General features: G+C 42.1%; 1 protein-coding gene across 3 annotated transcripts in view; it reads left to right on the top strand.

Moving 5' to 3' along the window:
• Positions 1–13,743, top strand: part of RSBN1L (round spermatid basic protein 1 like) — a 395,874-nt gene that overhangs the window by 239,767 nt on the left and 142,364 nt on the right. For all 3 annotated transcript variants that reach the window (XM_085654005.1, XM_085654004.1, XM_085654003.1), the window contains one exon: positions 5,193–5,330. In XM_085654005.1, coding sequence (XP_085510131.1) covers positions 5,193–5,330 — 138 coding nt within the window. The remainder of the gene's footprint in view (positions 1–5,192; positions 5,331–13,743) is intronic.

Here is a 13,743-nt window from a genome sequence, read left to right as displayed (position 1 = left end):
ACCTTGTCTGCATTTGTAACCTCCCATGAGGACTGGACTTTTTAGGTCCAGGGACCATCCGGTCTGCCGAAGGCAGAACCGGAAGTCCGGAGATCTTATGTTTCTTAGAGTGGCTATTTAGCCCGCCTCTCTTTTTGCCTCTCCTCCATTGGCTGGCTTCCTAAACTGAGGCCAGCCATTGGAGGAGAGAGCCGTCCCTCCAAATAGGCTCCGTCTTTTTCAGATTCGGGGGCGTGTTCCGTGCTCTTCTTTCCACTTTTTAGCCACGCCCTTTTTTAGGAGTGTTTTTCTCTTCTCCAGCCAATGGCAAGAGGAGAGAAAAAGTAAAACGCCCCCGAATCCGAAAACGCCACTGCGTTTCTCCGAGGCATTTCTGCTTCGCCTCGGAGAAAGGCGGTGGTGTCTCCTACGTACTTCCCCTTTGAAAGACTCGTTTTTTTTTTTTATCTTACACTTTCCTCTTACGAAACGTTGACATTCGTGAAGGCGTTAATTGTGTTTGGGGCGTGCGACCCCATTGAGATCCAAGGGAGGAATCTCTCTTGCTGGGAGGCTGAAGAGGAGTCCAAACTGGTGCACACCCTGCAAATGAGATGGTGTAGGAGGCACATGTGAGTAAGACGAGTGGTTCTTTCCTCGAAGCAGCGTACAGGTGGCCTGCGAGTTTGTGTAATTGATGGTTAGGGGCGCTCGGTGAAAGCACCTTAAGGATGTGTGGGTGCTCCAGTGGTCCTTTCCTCGAAGCAGCGTAGAGGGGGCCTGCGAGTTTGTGCAATTGATGGTTAGGGGCGCTCGGTGAAAGCACCATAAGTAGGTGTGGGGGCTCCAGTGGCCTTCACGGGAAGTAGATAACTTCGTCCTCGACTCTGGGCAGTCTGCGGTGGCGCAATAGTGTATGTTTGGGGGAGGGGCTATAGTTCGGTTCAGGGAGGGAGTTTGAGCGCGGACTTTTTACCTTTGCCTAGGCTGTGACCGCTCCTCCCTCGGTGACCGGCCTGCGCGCGGGGAACGTTCAAACTCCCGCGCGGGGAGTAGGGAATTCCGAGAGCGTTCCCCGCCAACTGGAGCCCCGCCAGTAGCAGGAGAGCGGTGCTGCGGATCACGACAGCGAACGGGAGACGTTCAAGTGGGCGCTACATAAGAGTACCGGCCTACGGGTGAAAAGTAAGACGGGAGCGGAGGGTCGGGTGGCTTGAAAAAAAATCTTAGCCGAGTGGTAGATCGCCATAAGAGCCTGTCAGGTGAGCTCCCAAGGTGCCCCTCAACCTTCTTGTAATAAAGAGCGACGTGCATCTCGGTAAGAGAGGGTCTTCTCCGATAAGTTCTGTACAGGATTTCCAAGCTCTTTACTTTAGCTCTAATGTTCTATTTCGCACAAACGAAAACACTTCTATGGCCAGTCCTCCGGCCGGCTCCACCTACGAGATAGCCACTTATGTCAACAAGTTGACCTTTGAACTGGCGGTTACTTCCGCACCACTTTATTTAAAAGTACCTCCGATCCCAATCAGTCCAATCTACGTAGCGGAGAGTCCCGCCCTCTTGTTCGATGATTGGCTGCCGAGGACTACTTACGGGTACGTGACCCTAGTAAATGTCACTTTATCGTGGCCATTTTGGGAAGGGCAATGCTTTATGAGCTTAATAGCATACTGTCGAACTTTTTCGTTATCAGACAACCTGTTGATCAACTCGTGGTCATATGCCAAAGCAATGCTTTAAACAGTTTATCACAATTTCAGCTGTCCATGAAGCAATTATCAGTTTAATTAATTGTACCGTTTTCCAATTGCATTTCTTAGAGAACGGTTTTGTTACAAGGATGGGCTTGTTTAAGAGGATCTCGTTTCATCAACTTATATCACCAGGTCAATGTTTTCCTGTGAAGCTTTTCTCAATAGGTTAACTGCTACCTTGGTGAATTGTGAAGCTGACTTATTTACCGGGGTCCATTATTTAAATGTGTCAAACGTGAGATTTGGGACCGGTTTCAGGGTAGTACCCCTCATCTGCCACGCTAGCTTGAATCCAGTTGCAAAGCAAGCAAGAGACTGACATCTGGGCATGCCCATTCCACTTAGAGGGCTGCAGACTAGTTTGGCTTGGTGAGCAACAGAACAATGGATTAAACTCAGATCTTTATGACTGGGGGTGAATGCTTGCATTGTTCAGCATTTCATCCATCATTTGTTTCTTTTGAAGTTAATAAGACAAGCATTTTACCTGTTGTGCATCCTGCTTGCCTTCTCGGCAAAGTGACTTGGAAATGGCACACTAATGGTCACACAAATACTTTCATGCAGTGTGAATTCCCCAGACCGCAATTGCCATACTGTCCCTTAAAAATGACCACCCAGTCCTCGTGTTGTCTCTGTCAGATTTGAGGAATTCCGACCAATCCTCATATTTTAATTCTAATTGCTGTGCATTGCAGTACTTAGACGATAAGCAAGACTATCTGATGAATCGAGCTATCATTAAAAGTCCTGACATTTTACTGCAAAAGTAATGTCTTTGCTAATGTCAAGATCAGCAACGGTGTAAGGTTGAGGTGATGTAGAGTAAATTAGGGAACCAGATTTGAGAATCTGGAGAAAAGTAAAAAGTCCTGTGATTCTGGCCATTACTATTATCATCCTGTACATAACAAAATTAAAATCTGTCCCTGTGTAATGTAATCTGGAACACACAAAAGGCAATTTGAAGGGACCGAGCCATATGCAAATCGGTCATGACTGTGCTCCTCTAGGGAACAGTCCAGCCCTAAACCGGAACACTAGCAACCCAGATCTAGCTTCACCCTAGTTATGGGCTCATTGGCTAGGTACAGCTCTCTATCTACCTCACTCTCTCTCACTACCTCACTCTCTATTTCAATACCTCACTCTCTCTCTATCTCACTCTCTCTCTGCTAATGCAATAGGTATCACATATGCAAAAAAAAGCTAATGACAATGCCATTTATTTAGGGATACAAAAATGATAAAAAAATAATGAGCAATACCAATAGCTCTACCTATAATATTGCCGAGACCATTGCATTGTAAATGCTTGTTACTTGTGTTACACAGTCTGCTTGTTCAAAGCTGTGACCACTATTTTCTTTAATGATCTCACTATTCCACCCACGAAGTGCTTTCCTACAAGGCAAGCACACCGCCCGCTTTTATATTTTTAATAGTAATGTATTTATTTAATTTACAGCACGGTCCGTGCTTTATTTATTTTACAGCGCAGTCCACTTTCACTATAGCGGCCGTGCTTAACTTTTTAGTTAATTTACAGCGCAGTCCACATTCAGTTTAGCGGCCGCATTACAGAATCTTTCTTTATTGATTTTTTCTTTATTGATTTTTTCTTTATGGGTGAAAGTGCCCCATACCGCACTTTCACTTTAATGCCAGCCACGCTCTTTTCTTTAGACGCGGCTCATTGTAACCTCAATATGGCGTGCAACGTCTAAAGAAAGTGACGCAGCCACCATTAAAGTGGTCTCGCATTTGCGAGAGTTTGAGCTATTACCATTATAAATAACAATGACTTTTATATGTGTGTTGCTTTTAAAAACACATAAATAAAAGGCATTGTCATTTACAATGCCCATAGCTTTAACTCTCGCAAATGCAAGACATATTGCATTGAAAATGCTTGTTTTCAATTTCATTTGATTTCATTCTGTAAAATTTATTGGAAAATAATTAACTTGTTATAATGGCATACTTAGATCGAAAAAATATGGGATGGAGTCTGGTGCTTGTCAAATGCCCTCAAAAGGTCATCCTTTAGAGAGTTATTAATAGTGTTGGTGCTGAAATGTAAAGTTGTACCACAACATTTCACACAATAACGCATGTTAACCCAGCATTGCGGTTGGATTTTCATCCACGGCCAGCAGCAGTGGTAGGACACACAGTGCTAAAAATGTTAGTTGATATCCAGCATTCTCATCCATATCCATGAAGGGGAGGTAGTGCTGTGCAGTCAATGCACACCATATGAATGTATAATAGCTTTTCATGTTAGAATGTGACCGCAGTTTTGCAGTTATTCCAGAGTTGCATGTGACCCATCTTCCCAGGGAAATTGGCACATTGATTGTTGCAGATGATCTTATTACACCACTACCGCTACCTTACTCAGTGCTTGGGATAAAGTAAAATCTTTAGATGTGCCAAAGGTGTGTGGCACAGTGGGTTGTGGGTTGACATTTCTGTCATTTCAGCTAGTCCTGTGATAGACACTCATAAGGTAAACAAGATTTCCCATTCATGACTCGGCCTTCAAAATTGGGTTTATGCGCAGGCTGCAAATCTACAGTAGCAACAAGATTTTAAAATGTTTTTACAGGCAAGTAATTTATTTCTTGCATTATAAACAGAATAGAACAATAAAATAGGAAATACTTACCATTTGCATTCTGAAGAGATTAACTGGATAGCTCAAAGCATTATACAATTATGATCAAACTAACCTAAAATGTAAAAAAAGAAAGCGGCTAAGGCTGCATCTGTGAAAAAATGGAGACCTGTAGGCCAGCTCGACGGGCGGTTTTGTGGGTTTATTATGCATTACACTTAGGATGGATATTTCTGTGCAGACAATAGAATCCTAACACCCCCCTCTGCTTGGTAATAAAGTTGGGTTATTTCAAAATAGGATAATGTTGGCTTATGTAACTAGATGATACTTCTAATAATAATGCAGGCCCTCTAGTGTCGAGTCTTTACTATTGCAGTGGCCAGCCTTAATGGTAGATCAGCTTTAGCTGCATGCTTAATAAGCAGATGTTTTTGTTCCAGGAAGTTTGACAAAAATATGTCGAGGGTGCATGGGAATTGGATCAAGAAAGTGACTGAGCCACCTTAGAGGAGGTACCTACATTTGTTATTTTAATAAAGCACTTTGCGGGCTTCACCTAGATGGCACAGTGTTCCATTAGTGGGTTACAGGAGAGAGAGAGAGAGAGCATTTGGGCTACGAGCAGCAGTTTTTACTTTAATAGGTACATTTTCGTTTTAGATTATTACATCCAAAATATCCATTTTTTTTTAAATAATGAAAGTTAAAAGATATTGAATTTGCAGTAATGTTTTGCTAGTCTCTGCAAAATGTTTAATGTTGGAAGCAAAGTACTCATTAGACTAATGCATCCAATTGTTTAGATTTTAAAGTTAGATTGTTTCATCATTTAGGTAAAAAGAACATACTCCCATGGTACATATAGAGCTGGTGCTATGCGACAGATAAGTTTGGTTGGAGCAGTGGATGAGGAAGTGGGGGATTACTTTCCAGAGTTTCTTGACATGTTGGAAGAATCCCCTTTCTTAAAGGTAAGTGTGTATTTTCTTAGAAATTGTCTTGGATATTCACATATGTACATTAGGTGGTTATAGTGATTGTAGTTCTTTTTCCAATGTAATTTTTTTAATTACTAATAACCTTTGCTCGGTTTAACAGATTTGTAAAAGACTTTCATAGGAAAGCCTATGCTATCCTTGGATTGAAGAAAAGAGTCACACGTTTGGTAATGGGGGATTACGCAACATGGACTTAAAAACGTTGTGTTTCCATTCAAACTATGGGAAGTTTGGTATAAATCAATGGAATATCATTAAAAAAAATGTAGGGTGGTGGTATTTGTTGGGCTTTAGAAATGAAAAGTCTTTTGATTCTTCAGCGGGTGATCTGGCCCAAAAGAAGACTGAAATGGACACTCTAAAGGCAGTAGGTTATGAGAAGAGAGAGGAATTAAACAACCGCTACAACCTTATGATTGAAGGTATTTTGTACAAAGGGCTCAAACTCCTCAGTGGTAACCACAAAAGCAGCAACAACCGCACAGACAGCCTTTCCACTAAAGAAGAACCTTGAAAGGCAGAGAAGGTAAACAAACATCAGATGCCACAGAAAAGTCTTCAAGGAAATAATGAGACCTTACTTCCCTCCTCTCTCTTAGTCATGCCAGTGGGTGGAAGTATGTCAAACCATCTACAAGAGTGGCAGAATATAACAAAGGGGCAAATGGGTCTTGAATGTTGTTCAGAGTGGACATTCTTCAAAGTTCAAGCCTCCTCCACCTACTGCATCAAAGAAGAAATCTTTCTAACATTGTCAAGACTTGTTTCGATAGGAAATTAACATCCTACATTAAATAATGCATCAGAGGAAGTGCGTGCTTACCAGAAATGTGTTAGTTTATTCCTGTTACTTTGTGGTACCAAAGAAAGGACCAAAGCGAGATTCTCAATCTATTACTCACACACAAATAGATGAAGAGAGATGAATTCAGAATGTTAGCTACACAAGATCTATGCCCTGTTACATCAGGGGGGTTAGATGTGCGCAATAGATCTTCAAGACCTGTATTTGACCATTCTGTTAAATAAGAAAAACAAAGTTTCTTAGATTTGTGCTAGGAATATATAGTTTCAAAATTTTAAGTCCTACCCTTCGGCCTAAAGTCAACATCTTGGTTTTTCAAAGTGTATGGCAGCAGTAGGTAGATTCTTATCTCCGAAAATTAAAAATCATCACATACCCTTACCTGAACAATTAGTTAATAAAGACATCCTCTCCAGACATAGTACAGAAGCAATTCCAATTAGCAACGAACATCTTACAAAGCCTGGGGTTTAGAGTCAACCTTCAAAAGTCAATGACTAGTGCAAAGGATTCCCTACTTATGGGCGACATAGACCATTATACACTTTTGTCACAAAAGTGTATTCTATGGAGGAAAGACTCAAATCTATCGAACAGAAGTGTGGCTGTCTGAAGAAAGCACTCCATCCAATAGCTCTACAGATTTCAGCATTTCTGGCTCCATGCATCTGCGTAGTTCCTAATGACAGACTGCATATGGGACCATTACAGCAGTGTTTTGAAGACCAATGGGAGCAGAAATAGAGATATTGGGAAAAGATATTATCCCAAGAAGCCCTCCAGTCATTCCCAAGATGATATTAAGAGACCACCCCCCTCGAAAGGAGTATCTTTAAATCTAGTCATTCCATCACAGACCAAAGTGATAGATGGATAACTAGTAGGATGGGGTGAAAACATAGACCACCCGCAGATACAGGGAGCATGGTAGACAGGGAGAAATCCTACCAGATAAACTTATTGGAGTTAGGAGCTGTCCATCCAGCTCTAAAATAATTATTTCCATCTTTCAGGACGAGTACCCTTCTTGTTTAGGCGGACAATACTACCACAGTGTATTATCTAAACAAGCAAGGGGGAACACACTCTAGAACATTTCCCCTGGAAACCCAAATCATTTGGAAATGGCTGTTGGTGAGTTGTCTGTTAACTACAGCAGTCCACCTACCGAGGGTTGAAAACACACAGGCAGACACCCTAAGTCAACTGTCATCAAAGAGTGGGGCTATCCACAAATAGATCTATTTTCAGGTGCAAAAATAAAAATGCCCAAGCCTTACCTCAAGACATCACTATTAAGGGTCCATGGGGAATGGCCTTTTGATCAACTGGTAAGGTAATTTTCCCTATCTTTTTCTCCCATCCCACTGATTCCAACAGTGTTTATCAAACTACAATAATCCAGAGAAAGAATGATTCTTATAGCTACAGAATGGCCACGAAAATAGTGGTTCATAGATCATGTTCACCTATCAGAAAGATCACATATGAAGCTGCCTTGTAGACCGGACTTTTTTCTTCTGGTGGGCAGATCCTAAATACCAACCTATCATTGAGCGGTTTGGATCTCGAAGTCCCAAAGTATGGACATTTATATCTGACAAGAGAGACTGTATGGACAGTTTTAAAGAGGCGAAAAGACCTTGCACTAGTGCATATTTTGCATTCAATTGGAAAGGATTCTGCATCTGGTGTATACAGAATGACTATAATCCTGTTAGATGCCAAAAGGAGGTAGTTATTCCGTATTTCTCATAGCTATTACTTTTTTTTAGTCGAGTCGTTCAATTCCAGGCATTATGTTCACACAAGCTTTACACAGTTTTTCAGAAAAACAGATTTGTAATGAGAACCCACCCTTTTTTCCAAAGGTAATGTTGGGTTTGCATGTGAATCTATCCATTTCCTTGCCAAACCTTCTTCCTAAACCCTTGAACTCCAGCAGAAAGGGCTCTTCACTCTCTGGATGTTAATTAAAATGATTATGAAATTCTATGCAGACAAAACAGGAGAGATCAGGAAAACTGACCATTTGTTCATAGCCTATGGCCCAATAAGACTGGTCTTTCCAATTCAAAGCCGTTTATTTTTAGAGGTATTTTTTCATGTATTACATTCGGGACAAATTGTTTACAACGAATGCGATACAGCGCATTCCATTACAACACAGTCATTAAAACGACTCTATTTAGATTGTAAACCGTTACGACATGTGGAGATCCATACGTACCTTTACCTCACACTATTGTTCAGATTCTTTGTTTATTCATCTTTATTGCAGCCCATAGGGCCATAAAAGTACATTAAAACCATCACAATGATTGCAAACATAATTAATTTAAAAACATTTCCATTACAATAACATAAAAGGATTGAGACATGCCTAGATTTTTCTATGCTCTAATCATTTCAACAACATAAAAATCTACAAATATTTCATTCTAGACAAAAAACAATACAATTAAGAGTTGTGGCACTGTAATTTATAATAATCCATAATATGGAACACAGTATCATAACAATTGACAGTGCGGATAGCTAAGCCAGTTACAGAATGAACAAACAATCACAAAAACCTTTTCCGTGATCACCACATTGAAAATAAATATCTAGGGACAGCAAAAACTATTGGCTGATGTGTATCAGTTTTCAAAATCCTAAGTGCCTCCAATCATTGTGATGTGCCGAAATTCCTGCAAAGTTGGTCTAGCCATGTAGACTTACATTTCTTATAAACTGGGCAAAATAAATAGAGCCTGGGCCTCTGTTTGCTCAGCTGTACTGCAAGGAAGGCATTTCTGCACTGGAGCATGTTCCTCAGCTCTCCAGCGGCTTGTAAATGTACGCAGATGTAATACATGCCTATGTAGAGCTTCCTTGCTAAGGCCAGTGTACTTCATCCGAAAAATCCTCCAATCTGTAAATATCTTTAATCTTACTGTCAAGGATCCCAGAGAAGAACTCATCAAAAGGGATGACAACGTAAACCCCTTGTAGCATTTAGCAAGTTCCTCTTTTAACACAGACAAGCTGGCCTCGGCAAGTTTATTCCATAAACTTTCTTTGCCCATTCTTTTTAGCGTTGCCCTAATATGATGGAGCGACGGCAACTTTCCTGGCCCTAATTATCCTAAACTCTCCTCCAGATCCAACCTATTATAGATCAGCTCAAGGGTGGCCCAATTCACTCCAAGATAGGTCTGACACCTAGATCAAATCTAAGGGGGAATAATGGGGTGCTGGGATGGGTGGGGGGGATTCAACTATTGCCTGATGAAACTATTATTAGTCTACATGATGTCACTTACAGGCTTATGTCCCCAAAGCTCGGCCCCATACATAGTAGCGTCTAAAGCTTGCGATTTATAAATCTCAATGGTAGAGATAATTCCTTTAAAAAATGGACACCCTATAGAGCCCGCCCGTATGCTGTGCCAGTTTAAGCCTTTGTTTGGCAATATGGAGTGACCAGTCCATATGCTCACTGAGCGTTCTCCCTAGATAATTGAACGTAGATACCCTCTCCAGAGGAATTCCATTCAAACTAGGGTTTGAGCATGTAGAGTGGAATGGATTGAAGGCCATACATTTGGTCTTGAAGCTGTTAATTTCTAAACCTCTTAAATTACAGAAAGCATTGCAATTATCCAGTACCCTTTCAATACCCATTGAAGTTTTTGAAAGGAGGGTATCATCAGCAAACATCAATGCGGGCACCTTTATAGAGGTGAGCCTAGGTGCACCATTATTAGTAGTATTCGGTTTGTCCATGAGGCCGTTAATGTACAAACTAAATAGTGTTGGGGCCTGCAAGCAGCCCTGTCTGACCACCCCCCTCCCTGCTAACAATGAAGGGTTAAGAGAGTTCCCCCAATTTGCCACAATGAACCTGTGCAAAATTCTTCTCATGGAATCTCTTAATTATATGGCACAGGTAGGATAGTTCCCCCATATCGGCCAAAGCACACCTATGTAAATCTCTCGGGACCAAGTCAAAAGCTGACTTCAAGTCAACAAATATCAAATAGAGGCTGCCACCCTCAAAAACGACAATTTTCCAATATAAATGTTGTAATCTGAAGACTTGGTCTATCGGAGATGTGCGCTGCCTAAAACCTGTTTAAAAGGGGCAGTCTCTCTATCACTTGAGAGAATATTGTTTGCATCGTATCAAACTAATGGGTCTGTAGTTGCCAGGCAACAATGGGGAGCCTTTCTTATAAATAGTGATGTTTTCAGCCCCTGCCCAGGAGTAGGGGATGGGCACCCCCACCATTATATGGCCCTTTTGCCCCCCAGATGCTTCGTATGGAATATCCCTGTATAGTTGTTCCATCATGTCCAAGTGAGCTATTATCGATGCAAGTTATTTGAGAAGAATGGACTTGACTTGGACTAAGATGTCCTTTACTAAAACGTTACCCAAGGGGGCTGTAACACCGTACGCACAGAAAGCGCGTTGTCCGTTGACCTGGGTGGTACATTTTCATCTCTGCCACTTCTAATGGACGTGGGGGTGCAGCAGACCCTATATTTCCTCTTGGTAGCCAAATGCATCTCCTCGCTCCTTTCCTTGATCATAGAGCAATAACTATCCAAGCCCTGCCGAGGGCTTTTGGCTCAGGCCTGATGAGAGGCTAGGGGTACTCATTTGCTGAGCACTCAGGGCTGCTAGGTGAGACAAGCTGGGGGCCAGTTATGAAGCACATGGACATCAGAGCTCAGAGAGTCGTCTCTCCGTAAGCCTTATTTCTGTGTCCACCACCCCTATAGCCCTTTGTAACATTCTGTCAATTGAAGTGCGTTTTGGGGAGGATATTGGAGAATGTGCCCTCATTGGACATTTCCACTTCCCCATTACTAGGGCCAGTGTTTCAAAGTTTGCACTGCACTGCGCTCAGCAAAAAATAAGGCCAACTTCTATAACACAAGGGAGATACCACGCTATGAAGATAACAGTGCCTCCCACATCCCCGAACAAATATTAAAAAAAAAAGTCAGATTTAGGCATTGCGGCCACTCACCCCCCACGGTAGCTCCAACAGTAGCTCTCTCTAGGCCGTGGTCAGGGAAGGGGCGAAAGAGGTGTGGCCCAACCCAGCAACCTCAGACAGGCCTGCTCAAGTGCAATGGCGGCCCTCCTTGCCACAAGCACTACTGGGGCTTGCGGTTCTCTGCTCCCTGCTTCTGGTAACGATGTTCCACACTGCAGGTTTACGAGGTCAGCCTTGTGCTTCTCCTGGTGCAGGAAGTGCGACAGCGGCCATCCTTGCCGCAAGCACTGCTGGGCTTGTGGTTCTCTGCCCCCTGCCTCCGGTAACGGTGTCCCGTGCTGCAGGTCGACAAGGTCAGCCTTATGCATCTCCTGTGCGGCAAGTGCGACAGAGGCCTTCCCTGCCGCAAGTACTTCTGGGGCTTGTGGTTCTCTGCACTTTACCTCAGGTAACAGTGGCTCTATTAAGAAGTGTGCCCATTTTAGAGATTTTTAAAGCTACTATGTGGAGATTCATACATACCTTTTACCTGACACACTTGTTTAGATTCAGATTTGAAAGTGAATGCCTGAGTGTATCAGACCTCTTTTTGGCATAGGATTGAGAGCTGCTTAGTTTTTTCTTCTTTTTCATGAGATTTAGTGGGAAGAGCTTGGTATTCTGTTGAGTGCTTACGACTATTGATGAGTATCCCCTGGAAAAGAGCCGGATTACAGGTAATAAGCTTCATCTCAAACTGCTGAATGAATTTACATCAGATGACAAAACTAGCCTATTTTAAAGTTCTACCCTGATAAGTTAGATGATTCCTGATGTAAGCTTTGTACCGTGTATCCCGGATCCTGGAGTAAGAGGAGTGTCCGCTATCAAAAATACCATAAACCATTACTTGATTCCTGCTCTATGACGTGTTGGTTCAGGATGCTTCTGGGACTGAAGAATTAATGCGTAGCAGTGATATCCCTTGCTGAGTTGCAAATTTGTTCTCTAGCGTCACTGTGATGACTAGCTGGAGAGGAGGTCTATACATGTACTGATCTCTTTAGTTGGCATTTAAGGTGCAAAGTGAATGCTACTAACCAGGGGTTGGCGTGTTCTTCCTCCGACTTGAATGCTATGCTCACATGTTTGGTCACAGTGAGGACCTGTCCATAAAACTCCAGTTTAAAAGAGAAAAATCGGACACCTCACTCAAAATTAACTTATTGGAGCTGAAAAGGACCTTAGCCTTAATGTCCTTCCTTTTATCAGTGACAATCAGTCTGAAGATAGTACAAACTAATATCACAACATTCATTTTTTCCTTTTAGTAAGCGAGGGTCACGGGCTTATGAAGCCCATCTTCTAGATTGGAAAGTTCTTCAAACATCCTTCACAAGTACCGTTCGGTTTGGGTGGGAATCTTGCTGCGATAACATTGTGAAGTGGATTTGGTTGAAAGAGGGATATTCACGAGCCTAAACAATAAAAAAAAACCTTCATACTGTCATCCATTGCTTTAAATCTTTTTGTTATGTTGGCAGAAAAGCAAAACTCCAAAATATTATGTAAGACCCCATCCCACCAACACGATTGTACTTAAAAGTCTAGGTTCAAATCAGGCACTTGAATCAGTGAGTGGTCAGTGTCCAGATGGATGTTGAGCTGAACAGTGTTGGAGTGGAAACCATGCTGAAAACAGGAATTAGAAATCAGAATTCCCCTTCATTATAACCCTCACATACTTCCAACTAAAGGGGCAGTAAATAATATCTCTGAGGATGTTTCGGAATAATTCTAAGGAAAGGTGAGTAGAAAGAGGTTCCACAAGCAGTATGTCCAGAGCATTTCTCGGTCTTCATCTCTTCTAGAAAAAACTGGGCAGACTCTGAACACATTCATTTCACCAACATTTATAGATTTTAAATTGGTCAGATGCCTGATTGAAGCTCCGTACTTAAGTTGCAGAAAGTCACGCCTTACTGAAGACATCTCCTTTCTATTAAATTCCTACTGAGATCTGGAAACAATAGAATTGTTCTCTTTGTAGAACACCGCCTTTTTTCCTCACTTCGCTTAAGGTTCAGAATCTCTTTGAGTGGCATTCCCCGACTTAATCAATAGGGTATCCTAGAAAGGTCTGTAGTTGTCAGTTTTTTTCACCTTTGAAAAATATGGTGGGGCACACATGAGAAAGTTAAACAACTGGGCCAATTGTGCCAAGAGGCCAGGAAACAAACAAACATTGTGGGGCCGAAGGCCACCTTCATGGCCCAAAGCCTTCCAGACAAAAATCGAGGGAAGACCAGTTCAGCTTCAGACAGACAACATGACCACAGTGTTTTATCTCAACCAACCGAGCTAGGTGGCATCACTGTCCCAGTTAGCTTAGTCGATATGGAAGTCGGCCATTCAGAGAAGAATAACACTAGTAGCCATGCACAACCAGAATCCTAAATACTGTGACGGACAGGCTAAGCAGGCAATAAAGTGCCTCACACGAATGTAAAACAAAAAATAGTGGAGAGATATTTTCAGAAATTATATAAACCACAGATCAGCCTATTTGCAACACAGGAAAATGCAAAATGCTAATGTTTCATATCTA

Source organism: Triturus cristatus, chromosome 4_1, assembly GCF_964204655.1.
Source record: "Triturus cristatus chromosome 4_1, aTriCri1.1, whole genome shotgun sequence".
In the NCBI taxonomy this organism is placed as follows: Eukaryota; Metazoa; Chordata; class Amphibia; order Caudata; family Salamandridae; genus Triturus; species Triturus cristatus.
Note: the sequence above shows the minus strand (reverse complement) of the source record. Positions and strands in the feature narration are given on the sequence as shown.